Source organism: Leptidea sinapis, chromosome 31 (genome assembly GCF_905404315.1).
Source record: "Leptidea sinapis chromosome 31, ilLepSina1.1, whole genome shotgun sequence".
Taxonomy (NCBI): Eukaryota; Metazoa; Arthropoda; class Insecta; order Lepidoptera; family Pieridae; genus Leptidea; species Leptidea sinapis.
Genome location: NC_066295.1, coordinates 1,893,709 through 1,921,694, shown reverse-complemented (window position 1 = coordinate 1,921,694; position 27,986 = coordinate 1,893,709). Strand labels below are relative to the sequence as shown.

The window sequence follows — 27,986 nt, the reverse complement described above, 5'->3', positions numbered from 1 at the left end:
AACATTAAGAATACCTTATTTTATACTATTTCTTAAACTTATACAACATAATATGTATGTGTCTCTACTTATCATTACCATGGTTCATTTATAATTAATAGTAATGTGAGTGTATAATGAACAAATGCAGAATAATGGACGGATGTGCGAACCGGTTAAGTGTGGGCCGAGTTCACGCTTGGGGTGTTCCGTACATAAAAAAGGCATGAGGCTGTGTTGTCGACACCTCCGTGTGTTTTGCGTGTTATATCTGTGACGTGATAATTACTAAGATTTTTATATTTTGTTGTTGATTGGAAGATTTTTTATATAACAGAGAGCAAACGCTTTTTCTTTCTCTCTTTCTTTTTTCCTGCACGTGATGGGTGGTGAGGTGAGTGGGGAGTGGTGAGACAACCGCCCATGGACATCCACAACACCAGGAGGTCAAGAGATGCGTAGCCGGCCTATAAGTAGGGAGTATGTTCTATTCTTGAAGGTCCCTAAGTAGTATCGGTTCGGAAAAACAGCAGCCGGTAATTATGATTCTACAAAGTGTCTGTGCGAGGAAATAAATACGGGACACCAGCATTTATGGGTTTAACAACCTTGATGCTTCGATCGGCCAAAAGCTAGTGACTCAATAAATCAATCGATCAATCAATGGCACAATTTCTCGGGAAGCCCATAGGATAGCAGATTTGCTATGAGCGCTTTATGCCACATCCGATCAAAGGTCTTTTTCAAACTTTGCTTTGCTTGCGCCGATTTATTGGATTATTACCACTAGAAAGCCACATTATTTGAGAGTGACATATACATTAATATTAAACCGAAAGATGAAAATACTTGGTAGTCGGATTTGCAAAATCGGTCAGAAAAAACGGTCGAATGAACACGTTACTTACGAAAGCTACCTTGACGATGAGAGATATATATATGATTGTTTTGTATGTATGCATGGAGCAGTATTAAAACACAAACTAATATTGATTCACTGGTAAATTCAGACGAAGTCGCGGGTAACAGCTAGTACAAAATACCAAAATGAGATACAACTATCACCGAGCTAGTAGCCGCACTTAAGCGTCTCGTGCATTCAGATCCCGAAAGAACATTACCAAACCGAGTGTGACAGCTCAGAGTCATTCAATCCCCATAAAATATTTTTTTACTGCTAAAATAAATAATTTTGTGTTAAATTGTGAATTATATTCGATGCATAATATTTAAAATTAATTCTGCTTGTTGTAAAAAGCTATGGGGCAATGCTGCCGATATCAGTACTATCTTTCTGCTGCAGAAGAGGGCTATTCGCGCTTTTTATAACCTAGTGAATTTGCTAGAAACTGTCATAAACATAATGTTACCCAGGAACAAACATAAACTTATAATGCCTACTACTCGACTAAGTCGAGTTAGTAAGTCTTTTGTGGGGAATTCTTTATGCTTTTACAACAAGATCCTAGATAATGTTCAAATCAAATGTATTACGAAATTCAAATCAATTGTTAAAAAACGTTTGTGTGGTAAAGGTTACTATAACATAAATTACTTTCTTAATGATACCACTGATTGCGAATTAAGCGACCACCCACAGGCTATTAAATAATTAATTTTTTTGTACGATTTTAGATTGTAACCATATTTTTTATAAAAAATGAAGATTACTGAGTTTGTTGCGCCCGTTCTTCTCAGGTCTGAGGCATACCTTTTGGAATTTCGTTTCAATAAGTCATTCTATATCCTGTTTTGAATAAAAATATTTGAATTTGAATTTGTAAAATTAAAACTCGTAAAATAACCGTTTTCTTAAATAATTGTTTACGTAACAATCACGACCGCTTCTTTATCTATCGTTACTTATCAGAGCTATACAATACACACGTAAAACACATCACACTATCCCGTATCAATCCGACCTTGCTACTGTTACCGCATTATATCATGCATCATATACACCTCGGTCTGTGCTCTGTACAATCAGTGTGACTCAACGATTGTTGACAATCACAATCATATTTAAAACTGTAACTTCAAAGAAAAGGAAAATTTTGTCGTCATACGTCATTATGTGGTCTGTTGACACCAGTTGGAGGCTCCTTTGCACAGGATGCCGGCTAGAGTATGGGTATCAATATTAACTGTACTATTCGAAATATTAAAACAGTCATGAAAGGATTAAAATATATATACGCGATAAAAAAAACAGTTGATTAGAGGTCAGCGCAACGTATTTTCAAATGCTTCTAAAAAGCGCATTATTTGAAGTTGAAATTTAGTTTACTAGAGTTATTCTGTATTGGCTGCTTGTATAAACACTTAAACATGTGACGGTGCCTATTTCTGCCGTGAAGCAGTAATGTGTAAACATTACTGTGTTTCGGTCTGAAGGGCGCCGTAGCTAGTGAAATTAAGGCAAATAAGACTTAATATCATATGTCTAAAGGTGGCACTTCATTGTAATAGATAGGGCGTATCAATTACCTTCAGCGAAACGTCCTGCTCGTCTCGTCCCTTATTTTCATAAAAAAAAGTTCCGTTTTCAGTATTATATATTATTCGTATTCATCCCTACTAATATTATAACCGTGAATGTAAGTTTGTTTGTTACGCTTTCAGGCCTACACCACTGAACCTATTTTGATACAATTGAGTACAGATATAGACTAGAGCTTGAAAAAGGACATAGGCTGCAAAAAATAAATGGAGTGGGTGAAATAGGGGATGGCAGTTTGTATGGAAATTAGTCATTATCGAAGATGATTATGAAACTTTGTATTTAGGCACTTGATAAGAAATAATTTAAAACAATAGTTCGAGCATTTTTTAAACTTTGACCTACAAGGGGATGAAATAGAGATTAAAGTTCACAGGGAAATACTTTTGAAGAGATTGTCCACAATGACAAGGGATATGACAAGAAGAGCGCTGCCAGCAGCGGAAAGAGCATTTTGTATGTGTATTATTTTAAAAGTATCCTAAGAGATAAAAAAAATAGCCCAAAGGAACTATTTAACGCGGACGAAGTCGCGGGTAAAAGCTAGTAAAAGAGTGTACGGTCGAGGAACTCCCAATAGTAAAATGGAGGTATAAAACCTGATCCAATTGGCCATAAAGATGATTTTTCTTGTGAACGAGTATATCGGAAAATGATTTTATTATTCTTAATTTAGCGTATTTTAATTTGTGTTCTCTGTGCCATTTTTCCTCATTCCGTTCTTTCGACTACAAATGCAGCTTTTGCAAAATTCAATGATATTTTAAATATAATCTTACTCAACATCACATACCTGCGTATGAAATATGTAGATAAAGCATCAAAATATTAATAATTCATACATTAAGATAAGACTTTTTGGGTATTCTATACATTTTATAACACCGGATGTACACAATGACGGTAGCACATAATTTGAAACTGTTCTCAAATCAACATTCTTCGTTTTACATAATGTTGATATGCCGATAGCAGAACATACATTGCATACATAGATTGCTTGTAACTAATTCTAGTAGGCTTCATAAGATACATAATAGCTTTAAGGGTAAATGTACACACTTCTATAATAAAGTCCCAGCCACTGTTCAGGCATTATCTATAAATAAATTTAAATGTTTTATAAAAAAATGGCTCTGTCGTTAATCCTATTACTCCACTGCTGAATATCTAAATGATCGGACAGCCTGGGACTAGATTGTGATTATTTTATAGCGATAGAAATGACTGTACAATATTGTATATTATTATTGAAAAGAGCGCAAAAAAAGAATGCTGGGAGAGTTTCTTTCGCCGCTTCTTCTCTCTCAGAGCGCCATTTGTTTCCGAAGCGGTATTAGTATCTAGTAGTTATTAGAAATGACATCAAAAAGAATTGTAAAGGAATCAATTTTGAGAAAATTAACGCCTTTTATGCCTTTTTACAAAATATCTTAAATTTACAATAACAATAAGCACCTAGTAACAAACAACGTAGTTCACCGATGCATATAGCAGTTATTATGGCTGTGTATCTATGAACCAAACGCATTATTTTGAAGTCATGTATACGCAGATCCGGCTACGGTTAGTTAATTGACAGTTAAGTCAATGCCTTTTGATTTGTCCCTACTGAAGCCTTAATAGTTGTAATCAATATGATTTTAGCAACATTTGACAGCACCTAACAACACAACAGCAATACAATAGAAACACGAAACACTTAGAAAAATGATAAAAGACACATTTACAAACTCGGAGCTTTAGTTTATTTTCGAATTAGTTGTCATAATGAAACTCTGGGTGCGATTTCGAAGGAAGCGTCAACAATATATGTCGTTGACAGAGACAGTGGACGTATACTGGTGTCGCCTGGCGACAACCAAACTACCGGTTTATATTAATTTAGTATTTTCTTTGATTAAAGCGAGTGTTACACATTTAAATAAAACACTTTTAGAGGATTAAAACTCGTGTTTTTACAATAGATTTTTGCATAGAAGATACTATTTTAATTTTATTTTAGTTAACGCGACGTTTCAAGACCTTTCCAGATCTTGGTTTCGGGGGTCCCCCTGTAAATTTTACGCAAAAAACGAATGTAAGAGAACTGTTACAATTACACGCGTTTTAATCCTTTAAAAGTGTTTTATTTAAATTATATTAATTTACAGTATGTGAGCTCGAACGTAGGTCGCGACAAGTGTCGCGCTACAAATGCTTTCAATGTACCCACGCGACGGCAACACCGTCGAATCCAAATCTGTAGTTTCGCATCACTTATCTGTCTCCGATTAGGAAGTAACTTAATAAAAATAATTTAAAAAAGTAAAATTTCAATTTCTTCATCTTTTCTTAGATGTTTTTCTAATAAGTAAAAACCTTCCATGTGTGTCATTTGAAAATTGATTTATGTCTTTTTTTCTTATTCGACATTCTTAACTCAGACGACCGACTTCTCTGAATCCAATAACGACAAACAAGAGACAGTATCGCTGTCTTCAAAACGGTACCTTTAATATTTAAATTAAACGATATGTTTTAGTACACTCTCAAGAGACGCGAAAAGACACCTTTGTCATAAATTAAAGTAAAAAGTGCGTTAAGTTTAACAATCCAACAAACTTGAAGGTAGTCATCATGTGAACATTAGTAGAGGCCATTTCATGATTCTATAATCTAGATGAATGGGAAGTACCCGTCTAGGATTTGAATTATCTGCAAGGTCTTAAAATAGTATTATTATTATCTTTTTGTTGGGTTGATCTAGAAGCTTGATTTGTTACATCTACAAGGAGGCGCAGTATTTGATCTTAATTTCAACTTGGTACTTGGAAAAAAGGCTTTTGGCATACCGATGGACGGAAAACCAGGTGATATTTTCTGACCTAGATAAACGGTTTTTTTTTTAAGTTGAGAGCCCTTAAAGCTATTACCACCATTCCATAGAAAAATAGGCAAAATAAGATTTGGAAAGTGAAATATATGAATTATGAAGTATGTTCCTTCATAGATACAATATTGTCAGAATGGAGACCAAAAAACACTAAGAAGAAAGGCATTTTATTTCTATCAGAAAAATCGAAATTAAAGACCATGAGACCCCATATACTATCAACAGCTACAAAATTCTACTAAAACCTGTTTTGTGTCTAAAAGAAGTATATTTAAGCCTTTTTGTAATAACACTGTCGTTGTTATTCAAATCATTTTTTTGCCATTTATGGTTAACAGATTTCTAAAAGAAGAAAATAACAAGCAAGGCAGTCGAAACAGAAGAATAATAAAGGTCTTATTCCCACTGCGATCGAACAAAACTACTTAAAGTAACACCATTTAAATAATAATATATTGCAAAAAAAACTATACAATGTGTGAGTGTAAATTTCGGTGTGAAATCCGCATTCAAATTGCTTGAATCTAACCTGAGATATTCGTCATAAACAAATAGACAAGCCGACAAAGAAACCGAAATTCAAAAATGCTGCCCTAGATACTTCACATCATCTGCCCTGTCCATCTCCACTCAAGATGGTCTATTTTCGATAGCACGACATATTTCAGTTAAATTGTTTCTTAACAGATATGTCTGTAATCTGTCGGGATATGGATTTTGTCGCTTATATATATCCGCAAGTGCGTACAGCGCCCTATTAATTTCGTGTCACAGAAGTCTGCGAGACAAAACCACGCGAATAAAATTCGCTATGTGTACGAGGCCTTAAGTTAATGTATGCGCAGGTATTTCCGAGTATGTAACGGATGGGCCATTTATCACGCTGATAAGAAAATGTTTTGTTTATGGCCGATCAAAATTTGATTTTATTAAGGATTAAGATGTTTGATAATAAAACAATAATTTCAAATTAAATTTTTAAACAAAATTTATGAATGATGCGGGACTCGATTTTTGTTTAGAATTGAAAGATCGACATCTCAAATCAATTTCAAAAAAATGCAAATTTTGGGGTTGAGCAGGTTATCAACTATAAAGCAGATCCTATAGATGAAGCTTCAACCTGAGAGTTGAACAAGACATACCAAGATTTATGAACGTTATATCGCTCGAACGGTTGGTTCGGATGGAACCCGAGAGGTCGCGGGTTCGAGTCGTTCATAAATTTTGTTTAAAATTTAATTTTTTAATTAACCCCAGAAGTGATCATTTCTGAATGATTTTATAATATGATAAAATTAAATGATAAGGATATCGTGTTTGTTTAAACAGCTTCTAAATTGCCGCTTTATCCGACACTTCATCAACAAATATCATGAATTTATACAAAAACTTATACAATAAAACGATCCTCGAGAACCAGTCTAGTCATTGGTGAAAACTGCCTAAAAATAGGTGCAGGAGTTTTTAGGGTTACGTAGGCAAATAACGGACCCCCCCCCCCCGTAACTTCTAAAGTAAGAGAATGATAAAACTAAATAAAATAGATGATGTACATTACCGATCGAAGTTACAACGAACTACAAGAAATTTTACATTCTGTTACTTGCTGTGCTACGGAAACCTTCATGGGCGAGCCCGACTCACTTTTTTGAGTTTATCGCGAACAGACAGACAGACAGACGCGGCGGAGGACTTTATTTTATAATATGTGGTGATATTATGGAAATATTACATATATATCATACAGGTGAAAACATACAGCACAGCACAGACATATTAGCTATTGAATGTAACCCTTCTAACTTGCGAACAAACAAACAAACAATAATTTTATTGATGTTGTAAAAAATCTTAAAAGGTGAAAATGATCACTCACCCACCAAGGCTCTTCCTCGTTACCTCTTCAGGTGATTTTATAGCATTAATAAAATGCCAAGCGTAACATGTGTTTACGTAGTTGTCATCACGAAAATATGTTTCACGATAAACCACTTCTACTATAAGTGCTTCTTTGCACAGGACGCCAACTAGATGGGTTATTGTTTCCGTTTACATGACGCGTAACTATTGAAATTAACGGGCTCATAAGACTATGTTAAGTCTTATGAGTTATGTTATGAGTTACTTATGTTAGATCTTATTAAGTATAATGATCTAATGTCTCAGAACTGGGACGCCAGATAGATGGGTTATTGTTTCCGTTTACATGACGCGTAACTATTGAAATTACCGGGCTCATAAGACTTAACATCGAATGTCTCAGAACTGGGACGCCAGATAGATGGGTTATTGTTTCCGTTTACATGACGCGTAACTATTGAAATTACCGGGCTCATAAGACTTAACATCGAATGTCTCAGAACTGGGACGCCAGATAGATGGGTTATTGTTTCGGTTCGAAAGACGTGGCAACGAGTGAAATTACCGTGCTTATGAGACATGACATCTTATGTCCCAAGGTTAGATCTATAGAGCGTACTTTGCTCAGACTTCACTCACGTAAAACTCAGCTGAGTTCAAGCTTAGCGCAAAGTTTTGACTACATCGTTTTTATAGTCAATTGACAGTTGAAATTATGCAAAACCAGGTTCGCGTTTTATCACACTAAGCTAAGTTTGAACTTCTGAATAGTTGAAAGTCTGAACAAGTATAGTGCGAACTTAGTCGCTCTATAGATCTCAGTCTTAAGAAGACGAACGCAGTTGCGATGACGCGCGTAATTTTTGATTTTCAAGAATCCTGAGCAACACTGCATTGTAATGGTCAGGAACACGTGAACAATTTGCTCCTCTCATCACTTTTCATTTAAAAGATAAAACAAATTCTGAAACGAACTATCTCCCGGTTTACAGGTTTAATGTGCCGACAACACTTTTGAGATATCCATGGTATGAAGTGACCACCATTGTCCCCCACCGCCCATAATTCGAAACAAGGTATTTTCGAGAGCTCAGGAGCAGTTTGCCCTTCACTCACAAGTAGGACAATTCGAAATAGTAACCGCATCTGTTTCAGATTACTATAAAATTTAAATATTTCATTAAGATTTACTTCTGAAAGAAAGTGATTATGTAACATTATGATAATATGTAAATGACATCATTGACTATCCATGTAAGCATCGTTTAGTCGTCAGTGACGTGTTCAGATTCGGTGGAAAATCCGTGCCCTTGATTTTATTGCTTAGCGATTCCGGCATATCAATGACACCAGTATTAGAACCACATATTAATTTCCAATAAACAATTCAAATCGAGGTGACTTCAATCGACCGTGTATTATGGTGTACTGATATTACGACTCAGCATTCGCTAAAGTCCTGACATGCTATGCTGGTTCATTATATTAGGATCAAACATTTCACTCAAGATCCCTTGCTCTTCGTACTCTTGACGTATTTAATAAATTCATCCCGATCTGATTGTGGAATGAACGCCTAGCTCAACCTTTCCCAACACTTTCACATTCGTCTTTTAGAAAATTTAGTCCAGTACACCCATAACAAAACACAAGTTAATGCGTTCAACGTTAAATAGCCATGAAATACTTCAAAGCCGGCCCACATTCTAGCGCTGTACAAAGCGCAGGTCCGGCCACACATGGAGTATTGCTGTCATCTCTGGTCTGGCGCACCCCAGTATCAGCTTAGCAGTATCAGAATTGTCGGGGACCCAGTGCTCTGTGACCGGCTGGATCACTTGGCGTTGCATAAATACAACGCTTCATTGTGTGTCCTCTACCGCATTTATCATGGGGAGTGTTCTGAAGAGCTGTTTCACCTTATGCCTGCCGCCGAATTCCACCTTCGCACGACACGCCACAAGTTAGGATATCATCCCTACCATCTGGATGTGTAGCGGTCTTCCACGTTCTACAAAGCTGTGGAATGAACTTCGTTGTGCGGTGTTTCCGGAACGATACGACATGGGTACATTCGAAAAAAGCACGTCCATCTTCCTTAAAGACCGGCAACGCTCCTCTGGTGTTGCAAGAGAATGTGGGCGGCGGTGATCACTTAACACCAGGTGACCCGTTCGCTCGTTTGTCCTCCTTTTCCAAAAAAAAAATAGCCGCCCTTTGTCGAATACCCTCGATTTGAGATCACTCTTCTAACTGTCACTTGAATGAGCAATGAGACTGTCACTTGATTTAGTCATTTGAATGAGAAGGCCAAATTGGCCTCTAAAAACCTTGGTGTTCTTTATGATAATAAGGGACGAGCAGGACTTTCAGCTGATGGTAATTGTTTCGCCCTGCCCCTTACAATGCAGTGCCGCTAAGGACTCCATTGCCTTGCCGTATTACCAATAACCCTGTATATTAAATGAAATATCAAAATTTATAATATTTTTTGGAAATTACGAAATTTATAGAAGTTCAATGATTAAAATTAATATTTTTTCAAGTTGAATCAAAACATTTTAATTATTTATAGATAATGCCTGAACAGTGGCTGGGACTTTATTATAAAAAGTGTATACATTTACCCTTAAAGCTATTATGAATCTTATGAAGCCTACGAGAATTAGTTACAAGCAATCCCTTATTTCTAGTATTATAATAAGTGATTTTTGTGAACATATATTAAATTTTCATAAATGTACTGGACAAAAAACAGTCATAATATGTATAACTTTAATTTTTTTGTCATTTAAAATATAATTACGCGTTTTACAATAAATTGCAGAGACCAGTTCATCTGCAACGTAGCGAAACTCGTATTCATTGTTTTTTTTTTTTTTAATTTTCAGTGTTTTATTTTAAAAAACAACTGAATGTCAAATATATAATATTAAAAATAATTATTAAAAACCTCGTATGTAGGAGGTTCTATTTTAATCCAAAGTAGGCCAATTACATACAAAATTTCACCATCTGGATGCGTGGGGGTCAATCCTCCACAGTGCGCTTTTCAAGGCGCTTTCTTCCACGTACTACAAAGCTATGGAATGAGCTTCCTTGTATGACGTAGACGTCCATTTTTTCCAACTTTATACCGCTTACCCTCATCTTTAGTAAAAGCTGTCATTTTCAATTCAATTAATAAACAGCAACCATAAATCTGACCAGCCATAATGAACACGCAAGGACTAATTTTACTGTACATTAAAACAACATTGTAAAGTAATTATTCCCTACATTGTTGTACTTATATAAAATTATCTCTTTCATCCGTATTTACGTAACCAAGAAAAAAAAATTACGTTTGATTGAACAATCCTAGACTTACCTCTTGTTTTGATTTTGCGCCATAGTAGAAGTTGTCGAGTTAACAGGAAATCCTGAACGATGCAAGAGATATTTGTAATAATAATAAGTAATTTCTTGCAAGATTTTTATTGTTTATTTTTCTTTTACTTAGAAATGTTAGAACTCCATAAAGAGTTAAAGGGTATCTCTTGCAATATAATAGACACGATGATGATATATTTTGAATGCCTGTTCTATAATGCTAGTACACACATATTTTTTTAATTAAACTTTATTTTAGCAATACTATGTACTCTGACGTAAATTCCTGTATTTTTATCTATCTAATTTGAGCGCTAACGCTAAACGCTAACCTGTACTAATACGTAAGTATCCATCCCTACTCAGTGCTAGTACCATGAAGACCGATAATGAAGCCACACGACAACCAATGTCTTTCATCAATCTTTGCTATAATATTGACACATCACCTCTACACACAGTGAATAATATGATGGATACTAAGAAACAACTGCATAATATCCTTATAGTTACTAGCTGACCCAGCAAACGTTGTATTGCCGATATTAAAATCGCGATACAAAAGTAACTGTTGATCGTAGATGGGTGAAAATTTTAAGTTGTATGTATTTTTTAATGCTGACTCATAATCAAACAAATTTAAAAAAAAATCGTGTAGACCCTTAACATTTAGGGGGATGAAAAATAGATGTTATCCGATTCTCAGACCTACCCAATATGCACTCAAAATTTCATGAGAATCGGTCAAGCCGTTTCGGAGGAGTTCAAAGTTTAACACCATGACACGAGAATTTTATATATTAGAGATATATTTTATAGATTGCAAAGCTTTCGTACCTTCAGATTTTATATTTTTTACAGTTGACTCATTTCAACGCCTAACACACCAGAAAATGTGATCAGTATAAGACATTCACATCGCACATATGTGAATCTTATGAAGACAATACACGTTGCGGTATTCACAGAAATACCACAAAGCGAAGTTGGTGTTGTGGCCGTCATGCTCTACGCGCTATCTCTGGCAAATGTGATGATCATGTTTAAAGATAAGTTAAATACGTAGATACAGGCGAAGCGTATAAATGAAGTCCTCTGGCGATGATTCGGCCTCCAGGTAAAACATAGCCCATTATGATCCACAAACAAAATTACAGTCTATGATTTGGAAAAGACCATCTCCAGCCCCTACGAAGTTTAAGACGATTCGTGCCACCCGAAAGGTCTTGAATTCTCTTTTATGGGATATATCTCGATAATGAAACAACTGTTACGTTTGTAGTCTCTTCCATTAAAAATTTAATAGTGTTTTAATTGCCCGGTGCTGCCCGAGTTGTCATCCGCGTAGCGCTATAGAGCAAAATTTTAATTCAATTTATTTATTAGTTTTTGAGTTTAGTTACGACATACATACATAGAAACGGATAAATAGATAAAAGGGTGTCAGCATGAGCTCTCGTTGCACTCTGCTGCGACACAAATACTTAATGTTCCTTTCCATAAATCTGATAGCTATCACTCTTCTTTCACCATTAATGCCATCACTCTTTGGAATCAAATGCCGCTTACTATCCGTCAAGCACAATCATTAGCATCCTTTAAAAATCAACTAAAAAAACATTATCGGTCCTCTATTAGATAGAATCTATCTGTATGTATGTATCCACCAACATAATTCAACAATTCTGAAATGTTAATTATTGTTCCTACTTGTTACTTATTTTACTTTCTTATAAATTTATCTATATTTTAGTATAGTATATATTATGTGTGTCTATATTTTTTATACTTTTCTTACCCTTTTAATGTACTGTCTTTCTCTTTTATTGTATTACAAATGGTTGCTTGGCTCTTCCAAGTACCACTATATAGTGATAAGGCCGCCATTTGCACCGTATAATGTAATTATGTATGTTAGTAGTTAAGTTATATTTTGTTAATGTGGTGTCAAAAAAGTGTAATATATAAAATAAAAAGCTATAAGCTACCTTTATTCTTCGGTAATGTTGTAGAAAACTGGGTCAAATGTATGTCAATATTGACCAGCCTGTCGTTCGTGAAAAGTCGGCAAATCTTATGATTAACTTGTTGCGTATTCGATTTTAACTTGGTATTTTAGTTATCCTACGGCTTTGTATTTGAAATTTTAATAGGGTATGTTTCGGGTGAAGCATTTTTTTAATGTTATACATGATGATTCATTAAGTTTCACAAAATCAGTTCAATACTTGTATCGCCTATAACCACCTAATTTTTACTTTCGCACTAATGCGAATATGATGCGGAAAACATAAATTTTATTACCATTTAAATATAAAACAGCTCAAGAAGATTTTTTTTACATCCATAAAGTTTAATAAATCTTCTTCCATAATTTCAGATGGAGAACTGCCGAATAGTGCTACTGTTGGTTGTGGCGCTGCTAGGAGCGAACCCGACGACACCACAAGACTCAAATCCAATTCTATCACTCTTGCAATTCCTTCGAGAAGGCGGCAAGCTGTTAGACAATGAACCTCCTGATGTAGTCAACTTACTTTCTGAATATGATTTTATCATAGTTGGCGCCGGCAGTGCTGGCTGTGTATTGGCAAACCGACTCACAGAAATACCAGAATGGAAAGTGCTCCTGGTAGAAGCAGGTGGAAATGAAAACTTTGTAATGGACGTACCATTGGTTGCAAATTATCTTCAGTTTACCTCAGCAAACTGGAAGTATAAAACGCAACCGTCGGAAAAATACTGCGCGGGTTTTGATAATCAACAGTGCAATTGGCCACGTGGTAAGGTTGTCGGGGGTTCCAGTGTTATTAACTATATGATATACACCCGTGGGGCCCCACAAGACTACGATAATTGGAAATCTATGGGAAACGATGGTTGGGCTTGGGATGACGTACTGCCTTATTTCAAAAAAGTAGAGAATTACAATATTCCCGCGTTCGACAACCCAAAATATCACGGTCATGGAGGTTACGTTAATGTAGAACATGCTCCATTTAGGACTACGACTGTAAAATCGTGGGTAAAAGGTGCCCAAGAGATGGGTTTCAAATATAGTGATGTAAATGGAGCTAACCCATCTGGTGTTAACTTTTTACAACTCTCAATGAAGAATGGAACTCGTCATAGTTCCAGTAGAGCTTATTTACATCCAATACATAAGAGGAAGAATTTACATATGTCTAAAGCGAGTATGGTAACCAGGCTTTTATTTGATGAAACAAAAACTAAGGTGATTGGCGTGGAATTAGAAAAACGTGGCAAGAAGCATAAAATTTTAGCTAAAAATGAAGTAATTGTATCAGCCGGCGCCATCAATTCACCTCAACTTCTAATGGTATCTGGGATCGGACCAAAAGATCATTTGAATTCTATGAAAATATCTGTCATCAAGGATTTACCTGTTGGTTATAATTTGATGGATCACATAGCCGCGGGCGGAGTACAATTCATGATAGACAAAAAAAGCTTTACTTTAAGTACCGATTATGTACTCAATCATCCAGAAATAATATTTAAGTGGATGCAAAGTCATAAGGGCCCTTTGTCAGTACCGGGCGGTTGTGAAGCTCTTGTATTTATGGATTTGAAAGACAAATTTAACGTGACAGCATGGCCTGATATGGAATTACTGTTCATTGGGGGTGGGTTAAATTCTGACCCGCTTTTGCCCAAGAATTTTGGATTCACTGATGATATTTTTCAAGACACATATGGACCACTTGGAAATAATAACTTGTTCATGATTTTTCCGATGCTAATGCGACCAAAATCTAAAGGTAGGATATTCCTTCAAAGCAGGAATCCTATGACCCACCCTATTATTGTTCCAAACTATTTTGATTATCCGGAAGATTTAGAGAAAATAGTAGAGGGCATTAAAACGGCCATCAAGATTTCTGAACAAAGATCTATGAGAAAAATTGGAACAAAAATATATGATGTCCCGATAGAGGAATGTCTGAAGTATGGTACGTTTGGTAGCGACGCATACTTTGCTTGTCAAGCACAAATGTTTACATTTACGATATATCATCAGAGTGGAACATGCAAGATGGGTGTTGAAAATGATCCTACAGCCGTTGTTGATGCTCGGTTAAAAGTGCACGGAATTTCCAAGTTGAGAGTAATAGATGCCAGCATAATGCCCGAAATAGTTTCCAGTCATACTAACGCTCCCGTGTTCATGATAGCAGAGAAAGGCGCCGACATGATCAAGGAAGATTGGGGTCGCAAAACGTAGACATTAACTATCCTAGAGTAATCTAACTGTGATATTCAAATTAGTTTTTATTTTTTATATAATTAGCCAGCCTTATATAATTCACAACGTCTTTTACTGTGTCTAAATGAACGAAATAAAAAATAAGATTTACAAAGGATATAATTACAATTGTGTTAATTAGTACAATGGAAATTTTTTCCTCCAAGTGATCATCAATTGTATCGTACTCTTAAGTATATACAATTAAAATAATTGTCCCATTTAAACACTGACTTGTATAAATAATATGGTAGAGGTCAGAGCATTTACATAATAATCGATACACACACGTGTATATTATCTTCATCTATCGTTTTGATAAATAAAAAGTATTAAAATTTTTGAATTTAAACCATTGACGACCTAGTAGATCTATATTGGTTCAGTGAAAAGTTAAAGTATTTACTAAACAAAAATAAGAAAAATATCAATAGATTTTTATAACTTGATAGAACACATATTGTGTAAGTGTAAAAATTTGTTGAACATTAATACTTTCGTAAGTATAGGTAATAGCAATAATAATATAATGAGAATTGCTAACTGGAAATTTCTACACTAGTTTTTAATAATAACTGAATGAAAATAGTGTCCTTGTACAAAACATGTTGGTATTTTTACCAACAATAACAGTATGTTAATTCATCCATGGTATCCCGTTATACAATTCCTTTGATTTATGTTAATAAGTTGACTTAGCATTTTCTTTTCACTAACACAAGTGTTCAGGGGGACTGAAATTGTGAGCCTGCAAAGGTCACAAAAAATCGATATTCAAACAATTACATCACCCGCTTATTTGTAAAATAAATGAGTTTTAACGAATGCACTTTTCGAGAAGGTATCTACACCTATGCCTACATGTTATAGTAAAACTTCGAAGCTCTGTCGCTTCAATTTTAACGTGTCAGTATATTTAATTTCAGCGTTTGACCGTCCAAGTCGGTCTTTCCCAGTATTAGATATAAATTAGAAGATAGAAACATGCGATCGCAGCTTCAAAGTTTGACTAACATCTAATACATAAAAATAAATCGCTGTAATGTATGTATTCTTTATTTGTTTTGTCAGGACATTGTATACGAGTAAAATTTGTATAGAAAAAACTTAGTCTCTATCTGTGGGAAATTTCTTAAATTTTCCATTGAACGATATTAAAACTTTAGACTTCTCATATTATTATTCAATTGTATGTAAAAACACATTTTAATTCTTATATGATTAAATGTACATGAATGAATGAATGTTTAGTACTTAATCTATTGTTCACAGTGGTATTCAATAAAAATATTCGAACATTGTTTTATTTGGTCTTTTATGTACTTAAACAAACATGGTCACCTTTCGAATGAAACAGAGACGAGCACGCAAGTTACCTAATAGCAGGTTACTTCATGGATTGAGGAGTACTCATATGGTGGAGGCAGCGAGTGATACATCACCATTTTTTTGGATACACAACTATCATAGTAAGAAAAAACACTTATTGTAGAATCTCTTCGTTGTGCCCAGCCGCCAAATTCCACCTTCGGATGACACGCCACTAACTTGAATAGCTGGATCTCTACATTGCCATTTTCAAGGAATTTTCTGCCACCTACAACAAAACTATGGTAACTTCCGACATGGATGCCTTCAAACACGCATACACATTCTAAAAGGCCGGCAACACTCCCAATAAAAATAACCATAATTTGTTAAGAATATTTTTATCAGGAATGGATAAAATATCAAGTTAAAATTTACATCTAATACTAATGTCTACATTCCCATCAAATCAATCATCAAATTAAGACGTCATTGTGATTAGATTACCAATGTTATAGAGTATGCGGTGCAGAGTGGTTGTGCACTAAAGAAAGTTTTTAGAGAACCGATGAGACGAACGTCACACATCCAGATGGTAAGAATGGTACCATAGTTGCTGGAAATGTATTTGTATAGTTGTTCAACAAAACCGAAATCAAATAATATAACTCACGGCAACATTAACAAAGTTGAGGTTATATTGTGATGTCATGCATAAATAATAGTAATTACAATTAGGGTTTTTACTAACCACCGGTTTCTTGTCAGCGAATTAAATCTCATCAACTTCTAGCTGCAAATCAATGACAGTATTAGGAACTGGCCATCCTTGGGGTAATCCGCAAGACGTGTCAGCCCAGTCACGATTTTCGAACTAGATAAACTTGTTCATCTTTTAACTTTAGCCACTTTTAATGGGACATGTAGGGCTAACGAGAGGGTCTCCCGATCTTATTAAAATGTTTACGTTTATGCTAGAATTTGGCGGCTGGAATTATATGTATAATATTTATTGTGATCATAGCTGTGCTAGATGCTAAAGAAGACTAACAATTCAGCGACGAACCGATGCAGCATTCATGGAGTACTAGATTACCAGACCAGAAGATCTGACTGCGTTGTACTTGGTCAAATGGCTCGAGTCATACCTTGGATACACTAGACCAGAGAATGGAGCAGTAAATGAAAAAAACTGGCATTTGAGAAACCGAAATTTTTGTGAATATTCAGTAAAGCCTAAAATAAACAACGGTTATTTGTATCACACAAAAATATTGCTGTTTAAGCTATAAAGGCGCAAATTTTCCTCGTCATTAATTTGAACTTATATAAGCTACATTGAAAAGATTCAAATAGAATCTAAAAACAAAAACACATGTATACAGGTGAGAAAGTATCGATTTAAAAAATTGTGCCCTACATAGTCACTCTCCTACTTTGATTCTGACGGATTGGAAATTTAAAAAATTGATTTTGTGTGCACCCCTACACAGAATTTCTATTTACTATGAATAACTTTGAAAGTACAGCAAGGACATAATACGTGGGTAACACTGAAAATGTTTAGAACTGACCCTTTAGAAACATTGCTAAAGAAAACCTATTTATGAATTTCAATTTTAGAGAATCGCTATTATGACAGTGGCCTCACAATACCTTTACGAGAATTTGATGTTTGTAAAAAAGAATAAAAATAAGTTCACAAAACTAAGTGACTTACATAGTATTAATACTAGAAATAAGGGTAGACTTGCCATGCCTGCCACAAAACTCCATAAAGTCAGTAATTCTTTTAGGTGTCAGTGTGTTCGCTTCTATAATAAACTCCCCGAACATATAGCAAATATGTCTATAAACAAATTCAAAGCCTTCACAAAAAGTAAATTAAGCAGCAAAGGCTATTACAATATCCAAGATTATTTAAATGATAAAGCAGCCTGGAATTGAATTGATCTACTTAAGTGTGATTTGTTTTATGTGATTTTAATTTTTTGATGTTATTTATGTTACTTACTTGATTTGTTTGATTTTAATTTTATCTGTTTGATATTGACTGAACTTAAGCCATTGTAAATCAATGTTATGAGTTCAATAAACGTTTTGATTTGATTTTGAACTCTTTGGAACCTAATGTAGTAAATTGCATTCTTTTTTTCATTTGTTTTTGTGAATTGGCGGCAAATCTAAAACTCTTGTTACACGTGAAAATGAACCAACGCGAGAAAATTTTCGGTCAATGATTTATTATGACTTTCGTTGTGAGCTTACTCAACAACAAAGCTATGATAGGCTGCGATTAGCATTTCTTAATGAAGCCGCATCTCGTACCACAATTTACAATTGGTTTAACGTATAAGTTTCAGTTTCGTGGACGTAGCAATCTCAATGATGGTCCGCGTGAAGGACGTCCTTAAACAGCGACTACTGAAGATAACATCAGTGCTGTGCAACACATGATAGAGGAAGATAAGAGAGTGACCTATCAGCAGATACGGGCAAAAGCCTAGGCATTAGTATGAGTCAAGTTCAAAAAATATTAGACGAACATTTAGGTGTCAGGAAGCTTTGTACCAGATGGATTCCCCATACTTTAACCGACGACCAGAAACACCTTCGCATGGACTGGTGTCGCCAAATGTTAGATAAGTTCAACGGCTGTGACTCAAATGCTGTATTTGACATCATCACACGTGATGAAAGCTAAAGACAATCAGCTCAGTGGGTGTTTCCTTTCGAGGATCGGCCAACTAAGGTAAAGAAAGAAAGAAGTCAAGGAAAAAAGATGATTTCCTCATTCTTTGGTCGGAAAGGTCATTTAGCGACAGTTGTTCTAGAAGATGGAAGGACAGTTACTGCAGACTGGTATGTAAATCGCTGTTTGTCTGTTGTCTTGGAAAAAATTCGACAGCAGCGCCCTCGAATCAGGATCCTCCTTCACCACGACAATGCTTCAGCGCACTCCGCAAAACGGACTGTTGAATATTTGACTATAGCAGGTGTCGAGATAATGAGCCATCCGCCATACAGTTCTGACCTGGCGCCCTGCGAATTTTATTTATTCCCAAGAACTAAAGATAAAATTCGAGGTATTCGCTTTACGAGCCATGAAGATGCGGTGAAAGCGTACGAAAATACCATAGAAGAGACCCGTAAGGAAGAATGGACCCACTGCTTTTCTCAGTGGTTCCATCGAATGCGACGATGTGTAGAGAGGAACGGAGATAACTTCGAAAAACAATAAAAGTATTGGCACCTTTCATTTTCTAAACATTTTCAGTGTTACCTAGGTATTATGATCTAAAATATAGATGCCTGTAGTTCATACTTATTCCGGATGTTTTTTAATAATATAATTCAATTCAGGTTTTTCACAAAATCTTACTTAATAAAAAAGCATACTACTCATTAAAAGATTTTCTTGACGATAAAATAGTAAATAATAAAAATTAACTTCGACTGAACATTTCAAATTAATGGATAAAAAAATATGTTTTCGTGTTGATTTAAAATAATATCAATCACAAGTCTAGTACGTTTTTTTTTATTGTTTATAATGTTTTATTAAAATCTAAATGTTGTGGTTAGAGTTTATGCAGATTTAATGTACCTAATAATAATTTGGCATAAATGCAACGCAAGCAAATAAGGCTTCATGGGCCAGGTGCGAGCAATGATAGAGAGTCCGATAAAATCATCCACGCAGCTCCTTGCTTTTCCGTACGTAGCAATCCTGAGTGTTTAGTAGGCACCGATTTTCGGGAGTTCTCAACACAACACGTTCTAATCATCTGCAAGACTGCATCAGTCTCGTGCCAGATTTTGGCGAGACAATACGTCCTGAGGATGCCTCGTGTAGAGGCGAAACACGTGTCGAATTGTTTAAAAACGGAAATGGCGGAATTAACACTAAAGAAAACTTAAATCATTTGTATAATTATGGATTTCCGCAAAGTAACGCCTACTTCAATAAAACGTTCTATATTATTCGAACGAACGTATTCGAACTTTGTTTTATTTGGTTTTTCCTGTAATGAACCAGAGAATAGCACGCAGGCTACCTAATAGTGATCCCCGCTCATGGATTGAGGAGTATATCGGCAGATCGGCTTCGGAAAAAGTGCTTAGTACCTCCGGTCTTCGCGAGTTCTCTTTAGAGAGCTACGATATCTGAATGCATTGCTAATTCATTAAAAATTTAAAATATTCCCAGAGATTATTCACCTCAAGGTTTTGTATGTTATTGGCACGAAGAAATCCACGACCAACACGTTTGTTTGGGTTTTGATTATAAACCTTAAGATGGATCGTATATCGTGTAATGATACTTCATTGGTAGTTTTTTATAGAAGAGAACTAACGAGCGCACCGATCATATAATGTTAAGTGATCATCGCCGCCCACTCTCCTGCGCCACCCGAGGAATTACAGTAGAGTGGCCGGCTTTTTAATTCCCGGACCAAGGTATGAACAGTTCAGAGTGTCAAGTTCGGCCATCTTAGGCTGAGATCTATACAGCGTAATTAGACTTTGCTCAGACTTTATTTACGTACAACTTAGCTGAGTGCAAGATAATTGTAATCTTTGAGTAAGTATTTTTATATTCATTTGACATCTGAAATTACGCTGAGTTTAAGCTAAGACAGCCCAAAAAAAAACCAAGTTCGCGATTTATCACACTTATTTAGGATTTACGTAAGTAAAATCTGAGCAAAGTCTGAGTTCGCTCTATAGGTCTCAGCCTTAGTACGCCGAAAGTATATTATTAATAAGGATATTGCTGTACTAAGGGTATTACCCACTTTATTGCCACAATAACGTTATATTATTACTGTATTACAAAGCCAGGCATAAAACTTTATATTACTGGTGGTTTTAACTATATATATTTTTTTCACTTATTTATTAGGTTTAATTTGTGGTGCATTTTATGAAGGCATATATTTCCGCAATAGCGAATGATATGATAATGATAAAATAAAGCTTTTAAGCGTGCCAATGGATAGAAGTTATAAAATGGATAATTATTTTTACAACTTTAATAAAAATATTAAGGAAAGATTATGAGCAGTTCAAAAACTAAACAGACAGTCATTGATCAGGATTTCAATTTTATCTTTTTATTTATCTATCTTGGATTTTTTTTTATTTATTTTGGAATGTCAGTACAAAAACTGCTCAGGTAGGTAATATACAGCTGGGCAATTAGTAATTTATTTATTTATGTATTCTTAAGACCTCTAAGAAATTAAATTACTGATGCGAGTACCAATAAAAGATGTCCACAACATTCATAGTTGTAACTGTTACAAATTACTATTACATAGACTAACAATTATATATGAGACTTCAATTATTGGGATGTTTCCGTAGATGACGTTTAAATTCCTGTTGACTGTTGGAAAATATACCAAAGTTCTCTTTTATTACTCTCATTGTATTATCGCCTAAGGCCTAAGCAGACGTGGTAGTGGTGAAAACGGCTCCTTAATTTGGTCGAGGCATATTGTGAGGGATGTATATTTTAACAGTTTCCAATAATTTACTCAAATGCGCTTAGTAGATGTAGGTACTTCCTCTTTTTCTTTGTCTATCATACAGAGAGAGAGAACAAACGCTTTCTCGTAACAAACGCTTAAACTGGTGAACTTTAATTTTTAAGTGTGTTTAACAACATTAATTACAACATACCGTAAGAAACATTGTTCCAAACAAAAGAAACATGGTACTTACACAAGAAAACTAATTTTTAATATTTTTGTCTGTTAATCTGCCTGTTTGTTGTGGTTGACCTCCGCAATGGCTGGATCGACTTCTATCTTATAAGTAGTATAAGATATGCTATGCTTTATTTTTGTAAATGAATTAGGATTCCGCGCAAAAAGTCATTAAAAATATGAGCAAAGTTCAATTAATTGGTCAGATAACCACGTAGACCTAATCTAAGTGGACAAAGTCGCGAGCGACCGTTCGTATTATGTAAGTACAGTTCTTTATCGCCTAAATGGCTGTCAGTGAACTTAGTTCAATGACCTTAGTAACATACGAAATGTCGCAGAGCAAGATTCCTTCGCGATTTATCTTTCATTGCATTAAATATACAAACAGAACAAGTAATTGGTGAGGGTTAATGCCCCAGGATAGAACTTTTCAAATTATAAAATTTGATGCAAAACAAGACTTAGATCTGAAGTCCTGTATTCCATTTATGTTTTTGAAAATGTGTAAGATCGAGCAGTGTATCCGAGTCAATGCACATCTTAAAAATCCTAATACGCAATATCAGCGTAATTCTATATCCCACTACACATCTCTGCGTCTGTCAACCTGAGTATTACGAATAAATTCCGTTTACCAGATGACTCAATACGTCATCCCAGATCAAGTTCGTTTTGTCACTGTCTTAGAGACATTGATATGAAAAAACAACTTAAACAAGCTTTTATTCAAATTTGCTTGACAAATGCTGTATTTTTTTTGTGCAGATCGTTCACCTGATTGTAGCTGTAAATGATACAGTGCCGCTCAGGATTCTTGATCAATAAGTTACTGGAAGCTTTTCCTGACTTTGACTAATTTGATGGATTGAAGTGAAGGAAGTCTTGAATGTTTGCCTGAGTTCAGTGAGACACTTGGACTACATTTACAATGTTACAAATAGGAATTATTATTATTCTCTTTATTATAATTTTATCCTATTATCTACATTTATATATAAAACATATTTATAAAAACAATATTACAAATATAAATATAAAAAATAGAATCCCGCGGCGTTGGTCCACGACAATTCCGCCGGTGGCTATGGCGACAGACTGAGGAACTTCCGCACGATGCGTGCCGTTCCCAAAACAGCTGCTTTCTGAAACTGACCCTTTATCCAGTTATTCAGCGAGAGCCTCTTGAGATGATGGTCGAGACTCTTTGCTATAAAACCGTTTACGGAAACGACTATTGGGACAATTATTGTTGAATAAACATCCCACATGTCAGTAGCCTCGTGTGATAAGTCTAGGTACTTCGACAATTTGTCTATTTCAGCTTTCACAAGGTTATCATCACACGAAATGGTGATATCAACAACAAATGCCCGACGCTTTAACCTATCTACAAACACAATATCAGGCTTATTAGCAATGAAAGTTCTGTCCGTGATGATAGATCGGTCCCAGTAGAGCTTGGTATGGCTGTTTTCCAGAATTGGCGCCGGAATATACACTATATATATATTCTATAGCTCTTCAATACAGTCTTATATATATATATAAGACTGTATTGAAGAGCAAGTTGCTGATGGTTAATCCTGGCTACTTGGTTGTCTGTGTAAATACTCTCCATTGGCAAGACGAGAACAACCGGAAATAATATGTCTGATAGACTCACTAGGTAGATGGCACGCCCGACATATGTGTACTGTGCCATCCTTCATGATGTATTTCCGGTAGTTATTCGTCATTCTAAATCAGCAATTGCACAGGCAAATCCTTCAGTTTCCCCAAAGAGGTCACCAAATCGTAGCCAGGTCACAGACGAAATCGTGTCTACATCAGGTCCGTAGAAAGCCCGGTAAAACAGTCCATGAAGCTCTTTTCCCCTCCATACATTCAAGCGATTTTGAGTACTGAGTATCACCGGTTTTCGCCAATTCTCTTTGGATAAAGAGAGCGGAGTAAGTCCATTGTCTACTGCCACAATTTCTCGATGCACTGCCCAGTCTTTACGTAGGTAATATTGCCTAAGACTATACAGCTCACGATTATGCAGGTTTTTAGCACTTAGAAACCCGCGGCCTCCACATTTCCGTGGGATGTATAATCTCATCAAAGATGAGCGTGCATCAGTATTATTATTATTATCATTTTATTATTATATTTCTGCTATCATTATGCATTTTTTTAAGAGGACAATTTACAACGGTTGAGAGGACTTTGATTCGTGTATGATTTGTGTATTGTCTTCAATGATATTATAGTATTAAAAGAGGTAGATATGTCACTAGCGCGATGAAAATCAAAGAAAAGCCTTAATGGAGTCAATTGGTTCATTTGGTCGTAGTAGCTCTCTCGAAACGAAAACGGTACACGCGTTGTCAGAATTTCTTACAATTTGATATAGGTACACCATTAAAATGCCTTCTTGTGTTATGGGAAGATGCAGTAATTACGAAAGTAGAAAGAAATCATAGATTTACATACCACAGTTAAGAAATCATGAATCATGACATTTTATTTAATTTCATTATTTATGTAACAAAATAAATATGTCGCCATGACAACGCCGATCGCCGCCAAGCCGATCATAGATTAAAGTACAGAAATGACAAAATATTGATTTTGTCATTTCTGTACTACACATTTCTGTACAGCATCAATATGCTGTCTGTTGCGGGATGATCGAGGTAGAATATTCTAGGAAATAATGCAAAAAAAAGTCGTTGTTGCAGTGAATGTAATACGAAATGCAATAATTTTTAGTTAAAAAGTGCGTATATAGGTAGCTGAACTATCAAACCTAAAACAAGGTTTAGGGTAGGTAGCGGATGTAGACACTGAGTGCTATTTGTTTACGTAGGAGTTTTTTCAATAACAGTGTCCCTTTCAGTATATCCCTTGCTAACTGCAGAAGAATCACTGGATCATTTTGTTCTTCTCCCATTACCTTATTGTAATAACCCCTCAACATAAAGACATTCATAAATAATATAAGATACAAAAAATAATAATTGTAATCTTAAAACTTTTTGGGAGCCGTCGTTAGTAAAATTGTATTGTATTTTTATTACTTTATGTATAAATAATTGATATCATCAAATGTGGCTATATATTATAATCAATATTAAATTAATTTTTATAAAATCAATGACACATTATCTACCTAATTTCAATGCAGTTTTACTACTTTATAGCTTTTAACTACATGAACTCATGAATGAATCATAATTTAGGCATAAATCACGGTGTACTGTCATTTGAATTCATGTGAATGATGATGAATTCACTGTATTTTTTCTATACAAATACGAAGGAATTAGCAAATAAGAGTTATTTCTTTTTCGCTTGCGATAATTGCATTTACTATCCTTCTTTGACGTATAATCGTAATTGTGTGCTATTGCAACGTTAAATTATTCATGTGTGCGTTAGTGTATCATTTTCAAACACCGAACGTTGTCTACGTAACCTATCTAAACTTTTAAATATTATTGATTGTCTCAACATCTCTGTATATTTAAATTTTTCTTATTAGTTTTAACATTGTTCGAATTTTATTTTTATTTTAATTTTATTTGTAAGCAATATTATTTTGTGTGTTATTGGCCTATAAAGGCCATTCATATTAACAATAAATAAATAAATAAATTGATTTAACTGAAAATTCTGAGCTGCGCTCGTTACTTTGAGACTTATGATGCTAAGTATCATTAGCCCAATAATTTCACTAGCTACAGCGCTTTTCAAACCGAAACACACATAATGCTAGCAGTTAACTGCTTCACGGCAGAAAATGGCGCCACAAATAAAGTACCTAATCCGAACGGCATTTTTGCAGTTTTGATATTAATTAATAATATATACAACAACAAAAGTGGATTAACATACTTTTAAACGCCTGAAGATTATTGATAGCAAAACATACGAGCACTATTTAATTTAAACATTTCTAAAAGGGATTAATAAAATATGTATATTTACATAGACCTCTATACTTATATATCACATTCTCGCGCTCTACAAAGCGCTGGACCGGCCACACATGGAACACTGCTCTCATTTCTGGTAGTATCAGCTCGAACCATTTGACCGCATCAAGAGCTCCTCGAACTGTCGGAGGTCCAGTGAATCGTAAATGGCTCCATCACTTGGCGTTGCATATACGTAGACGTCGCGTAATTGTGAGTCTTCCACTGGATTTGTCGCGGGGAGTGTTCCGACCTGATTCCTGTCTCCAATTTCCACCTTAGCACGACACAAATATGTACACATGGACACATCCCCGTAATTTCGATGTGTAGCACTTCTCCTCAGTGCAGTTTTCAAGGGAACTTCCTGCTACGTGCAAGCAATCTATGGAATGCGCATACATGTGCGGTGATTCCAAACCAATACGACATGGGTAACTTCAAAACCTTCTAAAACACCGGTAACGCTCCTGTGATTCCTCTAGTACAGCAGGAGAATGTGGGTTGTGGTGGTTACTTTAAAAAAAAAGCAGAGATTGTAATTTGGTTAGTTGATACTTTAATAAAGGTGAATGCCCATTTTCCGCCTAGGTTTTTCAAAATGAAATTAATATAGTAATTATTTGTTTAATTTTTGCCTTCATCTGGCCATCGGAATCAATGACTTGAAAGGATTCAATTCAAAATGAAATAAAGTATTTCATGGATTTTCCTGTAAATGCGGTGACGGAAAAAAGCCATCAAATTCTTTGAGTGTTGCGGTTTAACAAATGATTATATTTTAGGTACTATTGACATATTTTATGGATTCGAATCGATGTTTTTGTATTTGAATCGATTTTGGCAAGAACACAATATATTCTGAAACAAGTCTCGAAAAAGTACTTTTTAGGTAATTGAATCTTAATTTTTATTCTTATAAGCCCTTATCCCACATTATGTGGAGTCGGAACTTCAATAATTATGGCTCTCAAATTAAAATATTTTAATGTCAAATTTTTACTTATGATTTTTTTATTTATGACAGTAAGGGGCGAGGACGTTCAGCTGCTGGTAATTTAACGCCCTGCTCATTACATATCATTGGCGCTCAGGATTCTTGAAAAACCCAAAAATTCTGAGGGGCACAATTGCGCTCGTCACATTGAGACATAAGATGTTAAGTCTTATTTGGCCAGTAATTTCACTAGCTATGGCACCCTTTAGACTGAAACACAATAATGCTTACACATTACTACTTCACGGCAGAAAAAATCGCCATTGTGGTATCCATAATCTAGTCGGCATCCTATGCAAAGAAGTCTGGTGAATGATTTACATATCGCATAATTTGCTCAGTGCTTATCTGATCGAAACTCTAAAAAATTACCCTCAGTTAGTTAGTGTCGGAGATTTATTTATATTAAATTAATCAATGTATTTCATGCCCTCTCTACTCCCTCATGCATGACATGACTGACATCCAGGTCTACCATCACTGCTGCCAGGCCGCCATCACCATTACAGTTTGTTATTGTTTGTATTGTCTCGATTGGATTTTTACTCAAATTCCACTCAAACTTCATTATTTTAATTATTACAGTATTTTAAAGAGTGATCACGTACCTTTTTCTGTGGTGAGAGTTTAACGTGTTTACTGACGAAAGTACTTATTTGCATACTTTAGGAATAGTTAATATAGGAAGTTTTAATTTTATTTAGTTTGTGTGGTTTTGAAATACTCGCTGTTTATAATATATGAATGTGAAAATCTTCAGATATATAAAATTCTCATGTCACGGTGTTTGTAGTTAAACTCCTTCGAAACAGCTTTACCGATTCTCATGAAATTTTGAGTGCATATTGGGTAGGTCTGAGAATCGGACATCTATTTTTCATCCCCCTAAATGTTAAGGGTGGTCCACGCCAAATTTTAATTTTTTAATTTTTTTGAAAATTTTTTTTCTTTAAATTTGTTTGATTAAAAAATATATACAACTTCAAATTTTCACCCATCTACGATCAACAGTTTGTATCGCGATTTTAATATCGGCAATACGTTTGCTCGGTCAGCTAGTGATCAATAAAATCTCCGAATGTAATGTGATGGAAGTACTTAATTGTACTTACTACCTGTGTAATTGTGAAACCCAAAACATTTTTGTCC

General features: G+C 35.1%; 2 protein-coding genes across 3 annotated transcripts in view; one reads left to right on the top strand and one right to left on the bottom strand.

The window, feature by feature from the left end:
- LOC126974185 (glucose dehydrogenase [FAD, quinone]-like) overlaps positions 1 to 14,961 on the top strand; it is a 38,606-nt gene extending 23,645 nt beyond the window's left edge. The window contains exons 1-2 of one of the 2 annotated variants that reach the window (XM_050821624.1): positions 11,494 to 11,706; positions 12,970 to 14,961. In XM_050821624.1, the coding sequence (XP_050677581.1) occupies positions 12,970 to 14,835 (1,866 nt within the window). In that variant the 5' untranslated portion in view covers positions 11,494 to 11,706 and the 3' untranslated portion in view covers positions 14,836 to 14,961. Of the gene's footprint in view, positions 1 to 11,493; positions 11,707 to 12,969 lie in introns of those variants that run through there. The other variant, XM_050821623.1, reaches the window with a different exon arrangement.
- The window catches only part of LOC126974197 (flotillin-2), a 340,191-nt gene that overhangs the window by 280,687 nt on the left and 31,518 nt on the right, over positions 1 to 27,986 (bottom strand). The window lies entirely within an intron of this gene.